The sequence below is a fragment of the Lissotriton helveticus genome, chromosome 1_2 (genome assembly GCF_964261635.1).
Source record: "Lissotriton helveticus chromosome 1_2, aLisHel1.1, whole genome shotgun sequence".
Lineage (NCBI taxonomy): Eukaryota > Metazoa > Chordata > Amphibia > Caudata > Salamandridae > Lissotriton > Lissotriton helveticus.
Window position 1 is genome coordinate 455837303 of NC_136058.1, and position 24503 is coordinate 455861805.

At 44.5% G+C, this 24503-nt stretch overlaps 2 protein-coding genes across 9 annotated transcripts in view; one reads left to right on the top strand and one right to left on the bottom strand.

Annotated features, from left to right (window-relative positions):
* LOC144807723 (uncharacterized) overlaps nucleotides 1-24503 on the top strand; it is a 1505442-nt gene that overhangs the window by 341923 nt on the left and 1139016 nt on the right. For 3 of the 8 annotated variants that reach the window (XR_013606391.1, XR_013606390.1, XR_013606395.1), the window contains one exon: nucleotides 6074-6185. The exons of the other annotated variants lie outside the window; for them this stretch is intronic. The gene's annotated coding sequence lies outside the window, so the exon portion shown is untranslated. Of the gene's footprint in view, nucleotides 1-6073; nucleotides 6186-24503 lie in introns of those variants that run through there. 8 annotated transcript variants of the gene reach the window in all.
* The window catches only part of LOC144808027 (uncharacterized), a 79837-nt gene continuing 71238 nt past the window's right edge, over nucleotides 15905-24503 (bottom strand). The window contains exons 3-4 of the mRNA XM_078673589.1: nucleotides 20689-21192; nucleotides 15905-16531 (exon numbers count right to left, since the gene is read on the bottom strand). Coding sequence (XP_078529715.1) covers nucleotides 16038-16531; nucleotides 20689-21192 — 998 coding nt within the window. The 3' untranslated portion in view covers nucleotides 15905-16037. The remainder of the gene's footprint in view (nucleotides 16532-20688; nucleotides 21193-24503) is intronic.

Here is a 24503-nt window from a genome sequence, read left to right on the forward strand (position 1 = left end):
CCAGTAAGACCAGGGCCTGATGAGTCCCGTTATCCGCATTCCGCCTCAGGGTATTTTGTACCGCCAGGATGACTGCTTCAGTCGAATGGCAAGAACGGAAGCCAGCTTGATTAAATTCAAGATAATCTGTTTCCTCAATGAATTTGGACATGTTAGCACAGACATGTGCCTCCAATAGCTTCGAACAATACGGCAGCAATGAAATGGGCCTGTAATTTAACGGGTCAAGGGGGTCAGCTCCTACTTTCTTAATAAGGGGAATAAGTAAAGCCTTCTTAAGATTATCAGGGACTTTACCCTGTGAGAGGGAACTATTTAGCAGAGGTAGTACACCTTCAGGAATGACAGTGCCAACCTCTCTCAGGATGTACGGGGGACAGATATCGTCTGGTGAACCCGATTTGACCCGACCAAACAGTTTAGAAAGGGTATCACCGTCAATAGCGGGAAAAGATTCCATCGTCTCACAGTTATAATACGTATCATCCAGCAGAGAGGGAGGCAAAACAGTGGAAATACTTAGTTTTATTGTACGGATTTTGTTGAGGAAGAAGGAGTTCAACGAATTGCAGAGATCCTGAGTAGGAGCGACCAATGGTGTCGTTCTGTCACTGCCACTAAGACCATCTACAATATTGAACAACTCCTTAGATTTATTCTGAGAGTTCATTATTTTCTCCGAGAAATAGTCAGATTTATGTTTCAAGACAAGTGTCTGATACTCTTTCCGAGCTTTACAGTAATTGGCTTTATCTTGTGCCAAATAACCGGTTCGCCATTTCCACTCCTTTTGACGAACTTCTAGCTTTTGAGATTTCAAGAGTGATGTATACCACTTATGTGCGTCATTAAGGCGGGAGCGGGGAAAGTTAGAGCAAGGGGCATGGACGTCTGCTGCCTGACGTAGCCAGTTGGAATAGGCTTCTTCCGTGCCGTTGATGTCCTGAGGCATGAGGGGGAGAGACACCTTCAGAGAGTCTAAAAAAGCTGAAGTATCAATGTTCTTCCATAATCTGACTTTCCCACCTGTTTGAAATGGCTGCTTTTGGCTTCTAACAATGGCGAGAGTGAAGTGTATCAAAAAGTGGTCCGACCAAATACAGGGAATGATGGAACAAACCGAGAGGGTAATATTCTGAGACCATATTTGGTCCAGATGATGGCCTTTTTCATGAGTTGGCAGATGAATCTGTTGAATTAGGTTAAGATCTAATAGAACCTCTTTCAATGCAGCTGCTTGGGTGTCCAAATCAGTAGCATCAAGCCAGAGATTAAAATCGCCCAGCAGCACAATATTTTTATAATTAATAATAAGAGGCGCTAGATGTTCTGCCAGTGAAACAGCAAATGCAGGCATAGTTTGGGGGGGGGCGGTAGATAAGGATCATAAGTAGTGCACCACTATCAGTATCCATTTTAAAAACAATGTTTTCTGACCCCACAAGGTCAAGAGAAGGTAGTAATGAGAACTTGTAGGTATTGCGAATAATAGCTGTTACTCCTCCACCCCTTTTATCAGCAGGTCTGTTGACATTTAAAATGTAATAATCTGAAGGAACAGCTGCCAGGATATGTGGTAATGAATCAGCATTAAGCCAGGTCTCCGTGAGGAGCAAAATATCAGGTTGCTCAGTTTTTAACATAAAAAATACGTCCATATGATGTTTAACCATTGACCTGGTGTTCAGATAATAGCATTTAAGCAGAGTATCAGGTTTCAATGACGAATGAGGAGGACGAGAGGGATTATAATGCAAATCATTACCAGCAATGTACTTAGGTTTGAGAATACCATGAATGGCAGCACGATTAAGTATGTGCGGTGGTAATTGAGGGCATAAACTATCTGACGGTTTTAGCAGCAGCAAGTCCTGGGAAGAGTAGGTGTAAAAACGACCAGGGGGACTGGCCCCAGGCCCCGGTCTGCCGCGGACGGGCGCAGACGGGCTTGACTTAAGCGCGACTTCGGCGCGCATTCGTCGCGCCCGCTGCGCTCGTCCGCTGCGCTCCCGGAAACACATTGAGTTATATGCCCTGCCTCCCGGAATGACTAGACCACTAGCTCCGGTCTAGCCCCACCCAAGATGGCGCCTCGCCTCGCCCTCCACACAAACGGCACCAGCCGCGGTGGAACGGGGCGGGGTACAGATGAAATCAGCACAGTCGGTAAATGGTAGTGAGTGCTATCAATTTTGCATTTAAAATTACAAGCATAAAATATTAAGCAGCGCTGACACCTAAATCGTGCCAGTACTGCAGCATTCACCAAACATTAACTGCGCGTTAATAGCAAGGCTAAAGGTCCCCAGAGAGCTGAGATGCTGCCACCAACCTCACGTTATTGCGATGATCTTTTGTGTTACGTGAAACAGTCCATCAACTTCACAAAAAACAGGAATAATTGATAACCCCAGTCAAGAAAGGCAGCAAGTGTGCAAATTTCCAACTGCCTTCGGTCTGAGTAGTTACAACAAAAAAGCTTGATAAATGTCTAATGAGTAATGTTGAGGACAGATATGTTCCTGTTTCTTCTTGTAATACAAATTCAAACTGCACACCGTTTATTCAGCCTTCTTGTTAACTACTTCCCGTAAATTGCAGTGTGTAATTTCCACACTTGCATCCTTTCTTCCGACGCACAGTGTGTGTAATGAGCTGGGTATTCAAATATCTACTTCCATGATAAAGCAATGGTTACTTTGCGCATCTTCCACATTTCTAACTTTTTACCTTACTCATCTTCCATTCAATGAACACATCATCCACATGTACACACACTTACTTGCTGCCTTTCTTGACTGTGGTCATCAATTACTCTTCAATTTCATATTCTGATTCAAACTCAAAGCCCTTTATTGAGCCTTTTTAATGGAGATACTACCCTGGCAGAAGGCAGTGGGAAATTTGCACACTTGCCTTTCTAGGCCGGAATTATCAATTATTGTTCAATTTCATATTCTGATTCAAAGTCAAGACGCTTTATCCAGCCATTTTCTTGTAACTACTTCCCCAGCTAAAAGCAGTGGCTAATTTGCACACTAGCAGCCTTTCTTATTTTTTACATTATTCATCTTCCATTCAATGAACACATCATCTACACATACACACACCTGCTTGCTGCCTTTCTTGGCTATGGTTATCAACTATTCTTCTATTTCATATTTGTATTCAAAGTGCAGGCCCTTTATAGAGTCTTTTTGTTGTAGCAACTACCCCGGCCGAAGGCAGTAAAGAAATTGTACACTTGCTTCCTTTCTTGGCTGGGGTTATCAATTATTCTTGAATTACATATTCTGATCTAAAGTTAAGGCCCTTTATCGAGCCTTTTTCTTGTTGCTACTACCCCGGCCAATGGCAGTGGGAGATTTACACACTTGCTGCTGCCTTCCTTGGCTGGGGTTATCAATTATTCTTCAAGTAATTCAAATTCAAAATGCAGGCCCTTTATTTAGCCTTCTTGGTAACTACTTCCCGTGAATGTCAGTGGGTCATTTCCACACTTGCATCCTTTCTTGCGACGCACAGTCTGTGTAATGAGCTGGGTATCCAAAGATCTACTTCCCTGATAAGGCAGTGGTTACTTTGCACGTCTGCAGCCTTTCTAACTTTTTACGTTATTCATCTTCCATTCAATAAACACTTCATCCACACATACACACACTTACTTGCTGCCTTTTTTGGCTGGGGTTATCAATTCTTCAATTTCATATTCTGATTCAAAGTCAAGGCCCTTTATCAAACCTTTTTGTCATAGTTACTACCACAGCCGAAGGTTAATACTCCAAAAGTAATCTTTAAAATTTGCCAAACAACTCTTTCAAAGGGTGATCCATCCAAAAAATACTGATTTAGCATAGCAAATATAGTGCGACACGTGAAGAACTTGCACCCCAACAACTTTGCTTACGCTGCAACACAAAGATTGAAGGGCAACCCACTTCCTGCTGCACCAAGCACATCAACTGCTGCAACAGCATCTTCAGTAAGCAGTCCATTCTCACGTATTAATCTTGATTTTGGTAAAAATAAATTTCTATGCATTTATTGCGATGAACTTTTATGTTACGTGTAACAGTCTATCAGCATCATCAAAAACAAGAAACAGGAGCATCGCTGTCCTCAACATTAGTCATTAGACATTTCTCAGGCTTTTTTGTTGTGAGAACTATCCCGTCTGGAGGCAGTGGGAAATGTGCACACTTGCTGCCTTTCTTGGCTGGGGTTATCAATTATTCTTCACGTAATTCAAATTCAAAATGCAGGCCCTTTATTCAGCCTTCTTGGTAACTACTTCCCGTGAATGGCAGTGGGTAATTTCCATACTTGCATCCTTACTTGCGACGCACAGTCTGTGTAATGAGCTGGGTATCCAAAGATCTACTTCCCTGATAAGGCAGTGGTTACTTTGTGCGTCTGCAGCCTTTCTTACTTTTTACCTTATTCATCTTCGATTTAATGAACACATTATCTACACATTATCTACACATACACACACCTACTTGCTGCCTTTCTTGGCTATGGTTATCAACTATTCTATTTCATATTCGTATTCAAAGTGCAGGCCCTTTATCGAGCCTTTTTATTGTAAAAACTACCCCAGCCGAAGGCAGTGAAAAATTGCACACTTGCTGCTTTTCTTGGCTGGGGTTATCAATTCTTCTTGTAATACAAATTCAAAGTGCAGGCCCTTTATTGAGCCTTCTTGCTAACTATTAATTGTGAATGACAGTGGGTAATTTGCGCACTTCCTGCCGTTCATGTATAATAAAAAGCTTAATAAAGTCTCCCAATATTAAAAAAGAGCCAGTATGGTCTATGGTTATCAAATCTTCTGTTTGTTATTCTAATTCAAAGTACAGGCCTTTTATTGAGCCTTCTTGGTAACTACTACCCGTGAATGGCAGTGGGTAATTTGCACACTTTCAGCCTTTCTTATTTTTTACATTATTCATCTACCAATCATCATCTACACATACACAGACCTACTTCCTGCTTTTTTAACTCGGGATATCAATTATTCTTGAATTTCACATTCTGATTCAAAGTCAAGGCCCTTTATCGAGCCTTTTTGTTATAGCTAGTGGCTAGTGGCAGGACTATGAAAAGTATCTAAATCTACAGCACTACATGCCAACTGTGTAAGTGACATTTTTAATTGTTAAGATATAAAATCTGTCAATAGAAAAGAAACATGTTCTCAGTGAAGTGAAATTACTTTTGGTGATATATTGAAACTATTTTCACAATTTCTTTACTGTTGTATGTTGTTACAGTATTTTTCTTCTCCTCACGTTCAATATCTTAAGCTACACTGCAACTATTTTCACAACTTCATTACTGTAATATCAATGTTTGTAGTACTCGCATAAAACATTTTATGACACCTTGAAACTATTTTTAAAACTTGTTTACTATAATATGAGTGTTTCAACTGCTTTCATAAAACTTTTTGGGATATATTGCAACTATTCTAAAAAATTATTTACTGTAATATCAGTGTTTGAGTTGGTAACAGAAAATAAATGTGATACATTGTACTGTGTGGCTCACTCCATTATTAAAACAGAAATGTGATAGTGTTTGCTGGAACTGTAAGGATACAGACCGGGGTATTCAAGGTATAAAATACAAGTTTGACGGTGCATGGAGGAGTTTGAAGCAGTCCATGCATTAAGGCCCACTTTGCAACATGACTACTTCAGTACTAGCTGAATGATTCCAACTCTGCAAGAAGTGTGTCTCAAACCATTATTATTTTATAATAATAAATGTATTCTTGTAACATCTCATAATTTAATAGAACTTTTAAAATAATTTCATCATGTACTTCATTTTCCTGCTTATCAATTTTAAAAGTCATATATTCATACTCGATTTCATCTAATGCTTCCACAAAATCAGCATCCAAGATTTCGTCTACAAAATTACAACTGATATCTGCAGCATTAATTTCTTCCTCTTCATTGTAGCTACTTACAAGTATGTTTAGCTCTTCTATGACACTGTTATTCATTTTGAAACCGTCTCCCAACTTGTTGTGTTGATTTTCCATACTATTTTTCTTATTTTGTAGGTCCTTCTACAAAAACATAAACACTTCCTTCTATCCTGACTGTAATATCAGCATATTTTGTACTTGAGTGTATATTATTTTGAAAACATTCGAATAAATAAATAAAATAAATACAGTGTCACTATGCATTGTGTCAAGTGCTTTACTTAGCATATACAAGAATGTTACCTTTCATTGTAATCACATACAAACCAAAACAAAATACAACAGTGCAACTAAAGCACATTACATAATGGTACAAAGCATCTCATTGGAATGTTTGGTATTAGGACAACATAAACAACTCACATATAAAATGATTTTAGAAACTTGTTACTTTTTCCATGATAAGGGTTAGTAATATCTTTCCGAGAACATTTGAATATTTAAAAGGGTAAAGTAAGAGGTGAAGAAGCAGGTAAGAAGTTACATCTCAAGATGCAAGAATGGATGAAAAGGGTGGTCCAAAATCTCCATGTACAATACCCAGTGGAGACATTTTAAAAGCGGGTACACTCAAGGAATTCTATAATGTGCAATAAGTGTTGACGAGAACACCACACAGAATGGGCAAGAACAGATAAAATAATGGATTGTATGTGCTTGGCCAATGATGAGAATACACTGTAGAAGGACCACGGCCAAGTGCAAAGATTAAATACTTAAGACATAGCAAACGAAGTGACAACAAGAACCAGGAGGGTCCAAGAGTGGTGGAGGATGGGTTTCTTAACCCGTGTCCTACCTACTGTGTTGTAAACTTAAAACAGTGACGACAGCAGTGCCTTACTTTCACTCCCCCCATTACGTTGTCAATTAGGGTGGAGGGAGAGAAAGGAAAGGAGTAAACGACATGTCTACATATGTAGTGCTATGTTCAGAACACTGGGTAATGCACTGAATAAACAAACTCAGATGCAAAAGAAAATACACAAAACATACACAAAGGAAATCTACATAAATAAGACGGTAATCTTGAACACAAACTGGTAAGTCAACAAAAAGGTTAACAACTTTGCAACGGACGCCATGCTGTAGAACTCATTGTCCGGTCCATGAAACTGTGCAGGCAGCTGGTAGGAGCCTACACAGGACGATGGCAGTACAAGGCCCCTGGAGAAGCTTGGGGGAGTGGTGGTCCCAAGGGCTACAAGGTGGGGCCGTGCGCTCCCCCCGCATACTTCAAAATAAAACCCCAGAGGGTGGCGTTCCCCCATCATGGAAGAAAAATAGTCCCCCAGACTTGGGCCCTCCCCCTGCGGGCTAATTAAGAATGAAACGGACTTCTAGTTTTTCCTTTTCTGCCGCGTACGATACACGTACCCCGCAATTTCTTACTTTTCTACCCTGCCCCATTTCCTTATTTTTCAACTTTCTTTTACTGTTTTCTTGTCTCTCAGTTCTACCGAGGAACAAGATGGCTGCCAACACTTCCTGGTTTGCAGTGTTGACACACAGTAAACATCCAATCAACATGCAGCTTGTGCTCCTAATTGTACGGTTTTCAATACACTTACTGTACGCATAGGGGGAGGGAGAGAGGGGGGCCAGCTGAAAACATACTTAAAAAAAAAAAAGCCCCGAGCAGGTAGCGGTCCCCGTGGCTACGGGGAGGGCAGCCGTAAGCCCCCTCGCAAACTTCAAAATGAAAACCCGAGGAGTGCCATTCCCCGGGACTCCAGAGACCTTACAAGCCTTCCATTATGGTAAAAAAATGCCCCTGGTATTTGGCCCACCTAAAACGGACTTCTACTTTTGTTTTTTCCTTTTCCATTGCGTACGCGTACAATACACTTACCCCACGATTTTTTATTTAAAAAACAAAACAAAATTTGGACCTAAAGATCCATATGGGACCGCCTGAACAGGCCTACAGAGTCAGGATGTTTCTACCCTGCCACCTTTCCTTATTTTTCAACTTTGTTTTACTGTTTTCTTCTGACTCGGTTCTACCGAGGAACGAGATGTCCGCCAACACTTCTTGGTTTCGAGTGCTGACAGACAGCTGACATCCAATCAGCAAGCAGCTTGTGCCCGTAATTGAACGGATCTCCGTACACGTGCAGTACTTCGTCTCTAGATATCGCTATGATTTTACTTGTGATTTTCTGAGGAACTACTGAACGGATTTACACCTTTTAACAAAAAGCACAAACTGCGAACCGAACTCTACCTCTCTGCCAAATTTGGTGTAATTCCGTTTAGCCGTTCGTGCTGTAGGCCTGGCTAAAGGTCCTGATGGAAAATTGCATGGGGAAAACACGTTTATATATATATGGATATGTATATATTATATATATATATATATATATATATATATATACATATATATATATAATATATATGCATTTAACACTGGAAGCCTTCCTCCTTGTGTGCTGGGCAGCCTCAAGTTCAAAAGTGCTAGGTGAGAGGTTTTAGTAGAGATTCATCTCTCTCCTATCGTAGCTCTGACTGCTTGGCTTAAATAATATTGCTGCTTGGTTACCATAGCGCTTGTCAGCATTACTCGCTAAGATCCTGTGCCTGCTATTGTCCTATTGCTCGCATGTAAATTTTGGCGCTCGCATTGCTGGACTTCAAAAATAATTATTACTGCCTGATTGTGCTGGTACCACTGCCCATAGCGCCATTCATCTGTGTGCCCCAATCACGTCCTGTATCTGGTTTGTTTTCGCTGCCATTTTGTTTGTTGTGCCTCGTAGCCAGCCCCCCCACCCCGCACCCGCCTCCCAGCTGCTCCTCCCTCGCCCCCGCCCCCTCCACTACCCACATATGACAGCTGCTTTTGCACACAGCGTTCACACGCAGCGGTCGTGCCCCAAAGGTGCGCCAAAGGTAAGCCTGTCTACGCCCGTCCGCGCCTGGACCGCGCCCAGCGCCAGACCCCCTGCCCCCCGCAAAATCCACTCCGCCCGCATTACATACGACGCCGCAACCCTCTCAGCTCTGAACTCCGGCCGATCACGACAATGCTACCTGGCTGCCCCGGGACACACCCATGGACCCTTCACCTGCCACTCCTGCAAATTTGACTGCATCAGGACCCACACCAAACCCACAAACTCCAAACAGTGCCCCGACAACAACTACCTGAAGTGCATCCTCCTCAACACCCGCTCGATCCACAAACACTCCATTGAACTCTGGAACCTACTCGACACCACATCTCCGGACGTCGCCTTCCTTACAGAAACCTGGATGAACGCCTCTTCAGCTCCCGACATCGCCATAGCCATCCCGGATGGCTACAAGATCATCCGGAAGGACCGCACCAACCAAACAGGAGGAGGCATCGCCATCGTACATAAAAACACCATCCGCATCACGACCAGCTCCGACGATAACCTCACTACCGCCGAACACCTTCACTTCCAGATCCACACCGACCCCAAGACCACACTCAGAGGCACCCTTATCTACAGACCACCAGGACCCCGTACACAATTCAGCGAAGACATCACTGACTTTATCAGCCCACATGCCCTCACCACCGAGAACTACATCCTACTGGGAGACCTGAACTTCCACCTGGAAAAGAATAACGACAGCAATACCACCAACCTTCTAGACAACCTAGCCAATCTCGGACTCAAACAAATTGTTGACACCCCCACCCACCTTGCCGGACACACGCTTGACCCAATCTTCACCTCCAGCAAGCACATCTCCTTCGATCACACCACTACTCTCCATTGGACGGACCACAGCTGCGTTCACTTCAACTACAAAAAGACCTCGACCCACAACCCCTCACAACCTATTCCCCGAAGAAACTGGAACAAAATTACCACTGACCAACTCTTCACATCGCTTCACCAAAACCCCCCTGCCAAATCATCGGACCCAAACCAAGCAGCCACCAACATCACACAATGGATCACCCACACCGTAGACAAACTAGCACCCTTGAAATACCATCAAATCAAGCAATGCAGCAAAAAAGCCCCCTGTTTCAACGACGACCTTAAGAAATCCAAGAAGCTCTGTCGTACCCTCGTGAAAACCTGGAGAAAAAACCCAACCACTGACAACCTGGCTTCCTTCAAGAACGCCACCCGCAAACACCACCAACTCATCCGATCCACCAAGAAATCAGCATTCAAGGAACGACTTTACAACACCACCCAAAACAGCAAGGAACTATTCAACATCGTCAAAGAATTTACCAACCCCACCGCCGGCACCAAAGACATCACCCCATCCCAAGACCTCTGCGACACTCTATCCTCATTCTTCCACAACAAAATCGCCGAAATACATAACAGCTTCAAAAACCAATCCGAAGACCAGCCCACTTCACCCACCCCCGAACCAAAACCGCACTCTAACAACCTCTACGCCTGGAACCCAATCACCACCGAAGACACCATCCGCCTGATGAACTCCATCCACTAAGGATCACCAACCGACCCTTGTCCCCACCACATTTTCAACAAAGCAGACTCTATCATCGCACCCCATCTCCTCGATGTCATCAACTGCTCCCTCCACTCCGCCACCTTCCCGGATAGCTGGAAACATGCCGAACTCAGCGCCCTTCTGAAGAAACCCACAGCAGAACCCACTGAACTTAAGAACTACCGCCCCATCTCGCTCCTCCCATTCCCCGCCAAAGTCATTGAGAAAGCCGTCAACAGTCAGCTCGCCGCCTTCCTCGAATCCAACAAATCCCTCGACCCTTCACAGTCCGGCTTCCGAGCCAAACACAGCACCGAAACCGCCCTCATCGCAGCAACAGACGACATTCGAACACTACTGGACAACGGAGAAACGGTTGCCCTCATCCTACTTGACCTCTCCGCAGCCTTCGACACAGTCTGTCACAGCACCCTCATACAACGTCTCAACAATGTCGGAATACAAGGAAAAGCACTGGAATGGATCCTCTCGTTCCTCGCCGGAAGAACCCAGAGAGTCCGCCTCCCCCCTTTCAGATCAGAGGCCACCGAAGTCATCTGCGGCGTACCACAAGGATCATCACTCAGCCCCACCCTCTTCAACGTATACATGAGCCCCCTCGCATCCATCGCGCGCCAACACAACCTCAACATCATCTCCTACGCAGACGACACCCAGCTGATCCTCTCTCTCACCAAAGACCCAAACACTGCCAAAACCAACCTACACGAAGGAATGAAAGATGTAGCCGAATTGATGAAGAACAGGTGTTTAAAACTAAACTCGGACAAAACGGAAGTCCTCATCCTAGGTTCATCCCCCTCTGCGTGGGACAACTCGTGGTGGCCACCTGCCCTGGGAACCGCACCCATACCTACGGATCATGCACGCAACCTGGGCTTCATCCTAGACTCCTCTCTCTCGATGTCCAGACAAGTCAACGCCGTCTCATCATCCTGCTTCAACATCCTACGCATGCTCAAAAAGTCTTCCGTTGCATCCCCACCGAAACAAGAAAAACGGTCACCCACGCCCCGGTCACCAGCCGTCTGGATTACGGAAACACCCTTTACGCCGGAACCACAGCCAAACTACAGAAAAAACTCCAACGCATCCAAAATGCCTCAGCCAGACTCATACTGGACATCCCTCGTCAAGCTCACGTTTCCGGTCACCTGAAAGACCTCCACTGGCTCCCCGTCAACAAGAGAATAACATTCCGTCTCCTCACCCACGCACACAAAGCCCTCTACGACCTTGGACCCGAATGCCTCAACACACGACTAACCTTCTACACCCCCACCCGCCAACTACGATCATCCAATCAAGCCCTCACCGCTATCCCACGCATCCGTAAATCCACCATGGGGGGCAGATCCTTCTCCTACCTAGCGGCCAAGACCTGGAATTCTCTCCCCACCCACCTCCGCCTTACTCAGAACCACCCCTCCTTCAGAAAACAACTAAAAACTTGGATATTCGATAAGTAAATGCACCCCCCTCCCCCAAGCGCCTTGAGACCCTCTGGGTGAGTAGTGCGCTATATAAATTTCTGAACTTGAACTTCCTATTAATGCAACTTTGCTTGCTGTCCTATATTTTGAATGTCTTGTAAATATACCTCATGGTTTCTTAAGTTTAAAAGTCTGCAACTAAGGCCACTAAGCCGCATCTCATTTCACTTGTTATGTTGATCCTTCCAAAGTGTGGAAATGTTCTGAGAGCTATAGGAAAAGTTTCCTCATACATTGCATGCTGGAGTAAAATTGGCTGCACTTAAAGGAAGTTCTCTTGCAGATGGGAGCAAAATGCCCTTTTGAATTGAATCATCTGCATACTCTGGTCTTTTTGCCACATTTAAAGCAAATTGTGTCTTTTACATCTTGTGTAAGCTGTCCACAAGCCAGCTATCTGGCATGCAGTCACACACCTACAAGTGTAAAAAAAATCATACCTGGGAAAACAGAAAACAATCACTCCTAAGAAAGCTTAATAAGGATCATTGAACTCAGACTTTGCTCGGGAACCCTCGCCTACTACTGAAGCATGAAACTTCCATCGAACAATCCACCTGTTCATAGCCTGAGCACAGTATGATAACAATCCATCCTTAGATGGCTTTTGTCTTTAACACATGCTTTTCACAATAAGTAGGTTGGGCCTACTGACTTTGTCATATTGATTCATGATAAACAGATGAAATCTATGAAACCTGTCCTGACGTTCACCTTCCTTTACCCTTTGTGATTGCTTTACACCTTAACCATGAAAGGCCCTTTCTAATGCTTGTAAAACTGCAACCATCATGCATACAGATATAAAATTACAAATATGTAATGAGATCCAGATGCAAAACAAGAAGCAATCCCTCTGGATGGGTCTATCAAGGATCATCTCCTCAACATTTACCAGAATGGGGCCATTGCAATGAGCCCCGTCCACGTTGGCAATCTGTGAGATTACATGGAATGAAACATCTGTCTATAGCCGGTAACACCATGTGATAACCAACTGCTAAAAGCTTCCAGGCTTTAACATATGCTTCTCACGATGAATACGCTAGACCAACGGCCTTACTCCTAATGTTTCATAATAAGAAGACCACACCCAAGCCATTCGACGTCTCATTCCCAGTGCACCAAACAGATGTATAGTTTGTCGCCCTAACCATCAAAGCTTTCCCACAATACAGCCCTCGGACACATTGTCATAAAACTGGAAAGGTTGGCAAAGTACGGCCTGTCCAAATACCCACTAATAATGATTCTGACATAGCAAGCCTTCTATATAAACTGTGTGTTACACTGAGTGAGGGATACAAAAACCATTGCCTACTATGACACTTCTGTCAGATTCCATATTATATCCTAAGTGTAGGCTTTAAAAGAGACAATGACATTCAAACCTTCAATGTCTATCGACCTCAACACATGCTTTTCACAATAAATGTGCCAGACCTAGTGCCTTGTGCCGTTATCATAACATTTATTCATAGACAGTTGCAGTGAGTGTACATTTTAGAATACAAGTAGCATTTTAGTGCAAGCACACATAGTTGGCCCATTCAAACCTGCAAGTTGTGAGAACCATGATGTGGGTGGTTCCTATGCCCCGCTCTCAGTAAGACTTCCAAAGCTCATTTACAATGATCATATAAGGTCAGGTAACAGTTGCACTTTCACGCTGGAAAAAGAAGTCCACGTGGATTGGTGAAGCCCTGGGTCTCAAACACAACACTGAAGTCTGAAGCGCAACGGTAATAACCACACTCCTCCTCTGTGCTGCTGCCAGAGAAAAGCAAACACTACCAATGATCTTGTTATCTAAGACAATGTCACGTGTGTGTCCATGAAAGTTAAAGCTCGGACAACAGGCTAAATAAACCACATCATCACAGCTGTTTGGAGGGCACTTTTTTTGCAGAAGCCCATAACTTTCGCCGAAACAAAATATGTATTCCAGACTATGAAAGTAAGGACAGAGTCAACGCCTCCCACCTGTTAGGGTTCCTTAAAGTCTGTTTTTGGGATTGATCGCATAATGTCCGGAAACAGCTGCAATATCAACCAGATCCCATGAGCCTGCAGATGAATCCGGATGAAGGGTTTGTGGGTGATGGGCTGATGGCCGGTGATGTCATCAGGGGCCGGCGTGGGATTCTGTAGGAGTGGGAGGACCCGGCCTGGCTTGAGAGCTTCTGAGAAGATACCTTGAGTGAGGGAGGCCTTGACATTGGGGAGTACGGGTGAGAAGGAGTGCCCTGAGTGAGCTTGGATGAAGGGTGAGGGTAAGACATTATAGCCTTCTTTTACAAGGTCCCTGCACTGCCAGAACGTCCCTTTTAATGACACTTCAGTGGCACACATTGCAGTGCCACAGCTACAAGGTCATGTAAATCCACCCTTTACGGCTTTTCAGGGCATTCTGGATGTGGTGTTAGGCAACGCAGCGCAAGTCTCTGCGTTGCTTCGCGCTGGGGTGAGGCTTGCCAGTGGCGTTCGTGTCGGTGTTCCCACGTAACACCCCTGGCACTGGACACATTGCTAGATTTACAATGTTCTGTAAACGTGGGAATGCGGCAGAATCCTACGCATGGTAAGGAGTAAGGGAGGTGCAACCAGGAGAAATACCTTCGTTCTCCAACTTGTTTTCCTCTGCATTAAGCAGATCACGTAGAAGAGGATAACTGCCTCCATGGATTGTGTTTGTGCAGGATGCTGTCCTTTCCTGCACAAAAACAATAATGCCCACCACGCAGACACCCTTGCACCGTGGCGCTTGGCAGTCTCTTTGGTGCCAGGGCAGGGACAGAGGACAGGTATGAGCTGTATACCATCAACAAGGCACATTCCTGCCCTTTTCTTTTCTCGTACGGCAGTGAAGCAGGAAGACTTGCAGTGTCGACCTTTAGCAAAATATAGTAAATGCATCCATATCTTTATAAGAAATGCATTTGAGGGAATATGATGGTGAGATAGGAATTTGAATATTAATTGTTGCTGGGTTTTAGGGCAAGGTGCAGGAGATTAAGGGGGGTTGGTGTTGTCGATGTGCTGTGGGATGAAGCGGGATTGGTGTTCTCGATGACCTGTGGGATGAAGCAGGGTTGGTGTTGTCGAAGTGCTGTGGGATGAAGCAGGGTTGGTGTAGTGGATATGTTGTGGGAAGAAGCAGCAGGGTTGGTGTTGGCGATGTGCAGTGGGATGAAGCGTGGTTGGTGTTGTCGGTGTGCTGTGGGATGAAGCAGGGTTGGTGTTGTTGATGTTCTGTGGGATGAAACAGGGTTGGTGTTGGCGATGTGCTGTGGGATAAAGCAGCGGGGTTGGTGTTGGCGATGCGCTGTGGGATGAAGCGGGGTTGGTGTTGGCGATGCGCTGTGGGATGAAGTGGGGTTGGTGTTGGGGATGTGCTGTGGGATGAAGGGGGTTGGTGTTGGCGATGTGCTGTGGGATAAAGCAGCGGGGTTGGTGTTGGCGATGCGCTGTGGGATGAAGCGGGGTTGGTGTTGGCGATGCGCTGTGGGATGAAGTGGGGTTGGTGTTGGGGATGTGCTGTGGGATGAAGCAGGGTTTGGTGTTGTCGATGTGCTGTGGGATGAAGGGGGTTGGTGTTGGCGATGTGCTGTGGGATAAAGCAGCAGGGTTGGTGTTGGCGATGCGCTGTGGGATGAAGCGGGGTTGGTGTTGTCAATGTGCTGTGGGATGAAGCGGGTTGGTGTTGTCGATGTGCTGTGGGATGAAGCAGGGTTTGTGGTGTCGATGTCCTGTGGGATGAAGCAGGGTTGGTGTTGTCGATGTGCTGTGCGATGAAGCAGAGTTGGTGTTGTCGATGTGCTGGCAAGAGGTTCGTCAGATCGCCCCTTTCTGTGTAACAAGGAAGAGCTGGATCTGCAGGGAGTTGATGCTGTGCCTGATATTATGCCTTCTTTAGGCTCGAGGGCCCGTGCAGCTGGCAGCACATTCACAATTAAGGAGCGAAGCTTAGGAGATGTGAGAGTTTCACCCAAAGGTGTTGCAGAGCAAAATGCAAAAAGGGCAGATTACAGGGATTGCCACACACTGCAGTGCTTTAGGAACGCACTGATTTAGGACGCTGCAGCTTTCTTCAACCCACGGTTAGCCTCTTCCAGCTTTTGTATGACGGTTTGTAATTTACCAGAAATCAGGGATGAGTAATCTGAACTACCTTTAACCAGGGGGCGAAAAGCCACTGCAATTTCATTCAAGATTCCAAGCAGACCATCAAGCAGTTCACTGAGCCCCGGGGACATGCTTTCCGGACTGGTCTTGGCAGCAACAGTGCTCAGCAAACTGGTGCATTTACTTAACAATACCAGGAAGTTGTTCCAAATTTTATGCAGTTCCCTTTCCGAGTTTAGATCCTGTTGGAGGGCTTGAAATTGTGCCCTGTTAGCCAGAATGTTCTCTTCATTGGAACGGTTATCTCTCTCAGTGGATAGAATCTTTGATTCAAAATAGTTTACATCATACTTGATTGTTATTCTTAACGATCTAGCTTCTCTTAGTTCCTTTTCTGCATTTTTCTGAGTTTCCTTTGCTTTAGAGATTATCATATTACCTAACAGAATTGGGAAAAAAGACTACATGTTTATCGGTACACTGTAACACTGACGTATGTGAATACATATAAACTAAGATATTATTCAAACCATGCACTTATCAGAGGGCAAAGCATATCATTGCAATTGTTTAACATTTGGATATGAGCAAACTTTATAAAAAGATTTCGGGCCACATGTAGGCAAATTCAAATTTGCGAGTCCTTAATAGCGAATTTTACCAATTCGCTATTTAGGACTCGCAAAATTGAATGTAGGTAGGAACCTCTAAAATATTAGCGATTCCTTAAAATTCCTTAATGACGAATCAATAATTGAGATTCGTTAATAAGGAGTACCTACCTATTCATTCCAATGGGCTAGGAGGCCCATAGGAATGAATGGGAAGATATTCTCTACTTGCGATTCGGTTTCAAAGAATTGCAAATAACAGGAGCTACATCAAGGGTGCCAGGGTGTCAAAAGGAGACCCTGTTGCACCCCTGAAATGTGCATGTGTGCACATGTGGCACACATGCATGCCCTAAGAGCATGGATGTGTGCCACATTGCACTTTTTTAAAGGAAATCGCTAGTAATTAACACCAACTTGAAGTTGGTGGTGATTAGCGATTCCTTAAGGCTGAAGTGCACTTTTTTTGTGCTACTTACATTGCATTCAAGGAATTGCAATTTCCGATTCCTTAAATGAAAGAGCAAAATAAGGAATCCCAATTTTGTGATCCTTATTTTGCAAGTAGGTTTAAACTCACCTACATTGCACTCTGCGAATTTCTGAGTTACCACTCGGTATTTGGCCACCTACATCTGGCCCTTCATGTTTTACTCCTAGGATAACATGCTAGCTGATAATATTACCTCTGGGAGGATCTTTGTGTAATTCTGAGTTACTCCTATTATGCAGAATTACTGATAAATGCCCCCGTACCGCTCTCTGAAATAATCTGCAGTTGTTGGGGAACAGCGTTTACAACGCAACTTTTACAACGCAGTACCTTTACCACGCAACTTTTACAACGCAAGTCGTTACAACGACTTGCGCTGGGGGGCACTCTAGAATAGGGAATAGTTAATTTACTATCCAAAACCTTCCCTACTATCCACGGGGACTGGAGTTGGAATAGTAAATTAAACTATTCACTATCCAGCACCCCCCCAACGCAAGTCGTTGTAACAACTTGTGTTGTGAAAGTTGCGTGGTAAAGGCATGCGTTGTAAAAGCATGCATGGTAATGACATACATCCACAGTTGTTGGTTTCTAAACTGGCAAGGCAGAAGGATCAGTCTCTCTATGTTAAAGGTCGAAGTTTAATCTGCAATCTTTTTTAAACATAGAGGGACTGCTCCCTCTTCCAGCCCTGGTTGGCCACTCTGCTCCGTCCGAACTCCACAGAATCTTACAGAATAGGGATGAAATTCTGTGGAATCAAACTCTGCCGATTCTGCCTGCTGCTTGTTATTATACGGAAAAAAGCGATAAAATCCTTGAAAGCCTACCAAACACTGGTGTTGTCCCTGTCTAGTTTTCCCCAGCCTGCCATCACCAGACATGTTTTTGGACCCCTGGGAAGACAGCCAGAGCTCTCCAGAGACAATGGCTGCTTTGAGCTGAGGCGGTCACACCTCCCCCCTGCAGGATCTGCCTCTGTGGAAGAGGGAACTTCAAAGGACCTGCCCCCTATGAATCCCGACCCCAGCCCTCTGCTGTTAGAAGTAGATGCCGACCCCCAGGCTTGCTCCACTGTTGGTGGGAAAATTAGGTAAAGTAGGAGGTGGGTCTACCTTCACCCTGTTCAACCCCTCAGGTCAGGCAGGCAGGCAAGGTAGACCCTGCTTTTCACTATCCGTCATTTTAAGAATGGGGATAGTAGCTTATTAGGAGTCGGGGTATGCCGACCCTCTGTTAGGCTGGGCATAAAGAGGGTGTAGGAACCCTACAGTTAGGCAGCCCATTTGCTACTATCTGGCATCCGGTAAAAACGCCCCAAAATTCAGTATTGAGGTGGCTCCCCGAGAACCTGACTTAAAATATGACTGCCCTATAAAAGACAATGGAAGAAGACCGCTGGAGGACCAGGAACTGAGCCCGACTGCAGAAGAAACCGGCGCAAATCCCTGCCAACTGCAAAAAGACTTGACAACAGGGAATTGATCGTCTTCCTGAAGCCTGCAAGGCTTCCAAGAAACCCCAGAGCCCATGCAGACTTTGTAAATTGCCAAGATCCTCCTTTTGGGATAAGGATCTTGACCCCGGCATCAGCCAGTGAAGCAACCCCGTGGTTGAGGACCAGCACACTGTGTTGACTCAACTCACCACTGGTAAGGAAACATTGCAGCTTCCCAGGCCTGTTGGTTTACCAGTCTGTTGGAATTGACCCCTGTACACCTCCATCCCCTTGAGGGATCCTCTCAGCATAATGACCAATGCTGGAAACGGCCTCACTCCTGAGAGCCGTACCCTCTTGACAATGAATTTGATGGCGTTCAGCAGCAACATTGGCATGACTGCCTGCTCCATGATGGTCTGCTTTGTATCACACCTGTGGCCCGTCGGTGCGGGTGAACTTTGAAACTCCTCGGTAGAGCCCTCCTTCCAGCATCTAAACAGGCAGTCCTCTGCCAAGCAAAGATGGCGCAATGAACTGCATTGTGTGAAATGAATTGAGCAGAAAGGCTTCATACTTACAAAGATATAGATCATTCATGCTCTCTTCTTGAGCTGGTACACGGTGTGCAGCTTAGCGCCAATGCGGACACCCGTGAAGCATACTCTAAAGGTGCCTGCGTTACAGGCAGGATTGATTTGGTGCAGAAAGGGTAACCTTCTTGCACGAAAACAATCCTTACAGGCATTGTCCTCTTTCTATGTGGTACAAAAGGGGGTGGTGATGGACGGAGCATCTGAACCAATCAAACACTCACACCCAGTCAAAAGATCTGGGTTTAATCCATCACCGTTCTTTAGCCCACTCTGCCACCCCATCACCACCCCCTTTTGTACCGCTCTTTCTATGTGGGCTGCATAATGCAGCACAACTGAAAAGAGTAAATAAAGATATTTCTCCTTGTCACACCTCACTTAGGAAAATGTAATATTCTGATGCAATCCAAGTAAATATTGGATAGTGTAAAAAATCACGGCTGGATCCATGGAAGGTCTTCTCAATTCAGAGTAATGAACAGAAGTGATTTAGGCTAAACCTTGCCGAGCCACTCAAGGTAAATCCCATTTAAAGGCTTGTGTTGTCTTCTATCGCCTAGGAACTTTAGGTCGTTCTGTAGTTATGCCTAGAGAGTTGGTATTTGTCCACTCTGTGTGTGTGCGTGTGTGTGTATATGTATGTGTTTGTGAGTTGCCTTTCCAGCTGAGCCTCTTTAAGTGTATGCATGAGTGTGAGCATGCTGAGGTGTTGTGAATATGTCTTCCAGAGTGATGTACCTGTCTATGTGAATGTGTGTGTGTGTTAGAAACCAGGGCCAGATGTGCACAGATTTCGCATTAGTTTGTGTTGCTTTTCAAACACAAACCCGGATTAAAATTCTGGAGGACATTTAAAAACTAATGCAAATGACAAGTTGTGTTGACATATGACCAAAAGAAATGCATCAAATGTCTTCAATGCATGGTGCACGGGCATTCCTGCACATCCACCCATGGATTCTGAAGCAAATGTATATCTTTCAAGACTTCTATGCAAGGGTTCACACCTCCCTGAGGCTGGCATAATGAGAACATTGTTTTTATGTTTCCTTCTTTCTACCTCTTTGCATGTGGGCTGCATTCCTCAGCACTCATGAATAGAGGAAGTTGCATTAAAACATAGTTTTTGTGCAGGAGGGAAATCCTTTCTGCACACAACGATCCTGCCCACAGCTCACCAACCCTTGTCCTAGGGTGCAAGGGGACCTGCCTTGATTCATGGTTGCAGAGAGTGTGCCAGCACATGGAGAGGGCATTACTGCGCCAATCCTTTGTAGCTGTGGCACATTTCAGCTCTCGCCAGTTGACGCAACATATTCTGCTGCCCTGCGCTGCACAAAATCTTTGAAATTTTGGCCCTTTGTGTTTGTCTGGGTTTTGTCTGAGACTAAGTGATATGAATGTGGGTGTCGTATTTCTTTATGACATTCAATATGAGCCAAGAGCAATATATACCTACTACTGGCCCAGCATAAGGAATAAACAGCATGCCAATGCCCCTCTTCCTTTCTTCCAGTGCATCGTACCATGTTTGCGTCGCTCTGTCCATAGCATCAGTTGCATTCTGGAGTTCTTCCTTTGATGTTTCTAGTTGGCTTGCAAGGGACTTCTGGCTTTGACTTCCAGTGAGTAGCTCTTTATAAACTTCTTTCCTAAATCGCATCAAATTCTCTTCTTTGTTCAGACGGTTTGTCTTATCATGGAGGTCTTGCATGTTTGCGCTCAGTGATAACACTTGTGCAGTGCAGGCCTCCTCCGCTTTGGTCAGACTTTTGTGGGTCGACTCCAGGAGTGGGCGAACATTTTCAATGACTTGCGCCAGGTTGGTGTTGTTCCGCAAGGTTTCAGCGACAGACGTCAAGGAACCTAAGGCGTCCACAAAGGGCGGCAGAACAGCCTCCTTTAAACTATTTTCTGTAACAGGAATGGCTCCCAAAATGTGGCCCGGAAACACTGTACCTTAAAGGGGAGAAGAGAAGAACAAAGGTTAGGAATGTATTCAGGAGGAGGGAGTCGTGTTTTTCAATATTTTCAGATCGGGAGGATGTCAGAATACAAAAGGTGCTGCTCTATAGCTCTATGGCTCGACAATATTTTACAACTAACAAGGCTAAGACTTTTTGGGCTTGAAAGCACTGCTGGAAATGCAGGTGATCCATATGGATCTTGGGACGGGCAGCTGTGCATTCAATCGATCATGGGTTTATAAAGCGCAGCTACTCATGCGTCTCAAGTAGGGCTTGGCGTAGTTTGCGAAGTAGCGCTACGCGTAGCTACGCGAAGTGCACTACGCAAGCTATGCGTAGCACTAAGCGAACTGCGTAGTACCCTGTTTGAACTGTGCAAGATGCCGTTTTTTATGATTGCACAGTGCGGACAAGCATCAGGCACTGTGCAAGCATTGAAAACGGCATCTTGCACAGTGCGAGCTGTAGTTTTCTGCCACTCGAGTAGATTTTTACTTGAGGGGCAGCTTTCCCAACGCGGACTGGTAGTTTCTCATAGCGAGCGGTCGCGAGCATACGCGACCACTCGTAATGAGAAAGCTGACCTCCCTGCGTTGAGAATCTCGCCGGGAGGTTTCTTTTCCACTCTCACGATCGGCAACTTGATGTTGCGGATCGCGAACGAGGAAAAAGTCTCGCCGGGATGTCATTTTTCTTGCTCGCGGTCGCCAACTGGACGTTGAAGAAAGCGAGCAAGCAAAAAATGACAGCTGCAAATTGGCTATTGTGGATACTATTAATTTGAATATTGTTTGGCTTGGTGATTTTAATGTTTATACCTTCCCTCAGTCTATGTCAAACGTTTATGGGTTTCAAAACGATGAAGGTAATGACTACATACATTTCCCACATACTTCCTATGGTGATACCCTAAGTGCTGTTGTAGCAAAATTTGATTTAGACATTTTGCAGTGTGCAACGGATGGGAGTTTGGCAGGAGATCCCAACCTTTACAGGAAGGTCAGGACATAGTATTATTGATCATATAATTGTTTCTGCCAATATTATGAAGCTGTGTTCAACCCCGAGGATTGTCAATTTGTCGATGAGTGACCACAATTGTATTATTATGAGACTGCATATACGGGGGAACAAGACTGTTGAATTATGTAGGTCATTAATAATATTGCTCTGTGCCTCCCAAACGGTATTAGAATTAAATGGAAGGGCACCAACTCTGGTAAAATAACAGAAAATATTGTACAGGCCTGTGGTAACGAAATTGAAGATAGCCTATTGGTTGAGACTGAACCAATTAAGATCCTGACCAATTTCTTTACAATTAATGAATCTATTTCTAAATTATTTACCGTGCCGCCATCTAGGAAACAAACACAGGCCAGGGGTTGGTTCAACCATTCATGTACTGTTTCTTTGAATCGGCTGAAAAAATAACTTTTGGCTAAACCAAGGGATAATGCGTTAGTTCATGATCTAAGAGTAGAATATAATTCCATTCTAAAACGTAGAAAGTTGGCGCTCCAACAGGAGGCGTGGGATAACCTTGCATTAGTGTCAGAAACATCCAACAGTAAATTGTTCTGGGATATGGCGAACTCTAAAGTTCTTAAAAATGAATCCGCCCCAGAGCTTTTAATTCATGTGAGCTGTGAGGAATGGGTGGCTCACTTTACTAGTATTTTTAACCCAAGCCATTTACCCATAAAGGATCCAACAAATCTACATAAACGGCCCATTATCCCGCTTGATGTCACTCTTGATGAGGTCATGATAGGCATAGGAAGTAGCAAAGGGGGGAAAGCACCAGGTGCGAATGGTGTCCCTATCGATGTATATAAATCAATACCAGAATTGTGGGGGGCTGATACTAACAAGGGTTTTTAACGCTGCAGTAACTGAGGGTTGCCCATCCTCTTGGGGGGAATCTGTCATTATTCCTTTTTATAAAAAGGGTGATAAATCTGAAGCAAAAACTATCGGCCCATTTCCTTACGCGACTCCTCAGTCAAAATTATGAGCAGTGATTTATTGTCAAGATTGGAGGAGTGGGCTATGGAAAATGGTATTTTGGCCCAGGCACAATACGGTTTTGGAAAGGGGTTAGGCACCTTAAAACAGAGTATTAACCTGGAGCTCTTAGTTGGAAAATACACACAAGCCAAACAGGGTCGGCTCTTTTTATGTCTTGTTGATTTGAGCAGCGCTTTTGATTTAGTGGATAATGTTATTCTATGTCCAGTCTTACTTAAACTTGGCGCCCCGAAACCCATTGTTTACTTTTTAGGTAGTCAGTACGAAAAATTATCGACCAAAGTATGGTAAGGCCAGAAGGGTGAATGTACCCCAAATTTTTACATAAAACGTGGTATCCACCAAGGCTGCGTTCTAGCCCGCTGCTTTTTACTTTATTTATTAATGAAGTGGACACAGCGGTTAAATTGACACAGGCGGATTCCCCACTAGTGGAAGGCTTTATGCGAACAACGCTGTGCTCTTATCTAGAACGCCGGTAGGCCTCCAGAGGTTAACCGATGAGTTTGCGGCTTTTATCAATAGGAGGAAGCTGATGATTAACAAGGCGAAGACTTTTACAATAGTATGCGCGCCGAAAATAAGAGTTTGAAACCTTTCTTTATTGAAGGCAATAAAGTGCAAAACGTGGATAATTTTTGCTACTTGGTATTTCCTTTTCTTCAGATGGGAGATGAAACCACGAATTGTCTCATGTCCGGGCCAAAATGATTAAAAGCATATATGATGTTTTTAAATTTGCTTCTAACTTGGGGGATCGTCGCATTAAAGACATGGTTAATATTTATAAAGCAAGATGCACATCGGTTGCACTTTATGGGGCTGGGCTTTGGGGATACCAACCCTGCTGTGATTTACAAATGGAAAGGAATTCTTTAAAAAAAAAAAGCTTCTATGTCTCCTGGCCTCAGCCTACTCCGAACTCATTCATCGTGAAGTCGGTCTTAATTATCTGATGGATTTAATAGCCCTGAGACCCCTTCAGTTATGAAGATCAATATGGTTAAAGGAGGAGACTATTTTTACCAAGTCTATCATTAATGACTGCCTGCGACTGGATAACTACTTAAAGATCCCCCGGCTTAATTATTTAGCCAATTCTTTTGAAGTCATAATTGATCAAACTATTATGAAAAATCAAAATGAAGTATCTGGTTTGACCAAACAGGAGTTAAAGAGTACCTTCCTGTGCCACAAGAAGGAACGCAGGCTGAAAATTGCTGGGAAGCAAACCAAGTATCAGCTTTACCATCTGCATATAGATATGGAGGG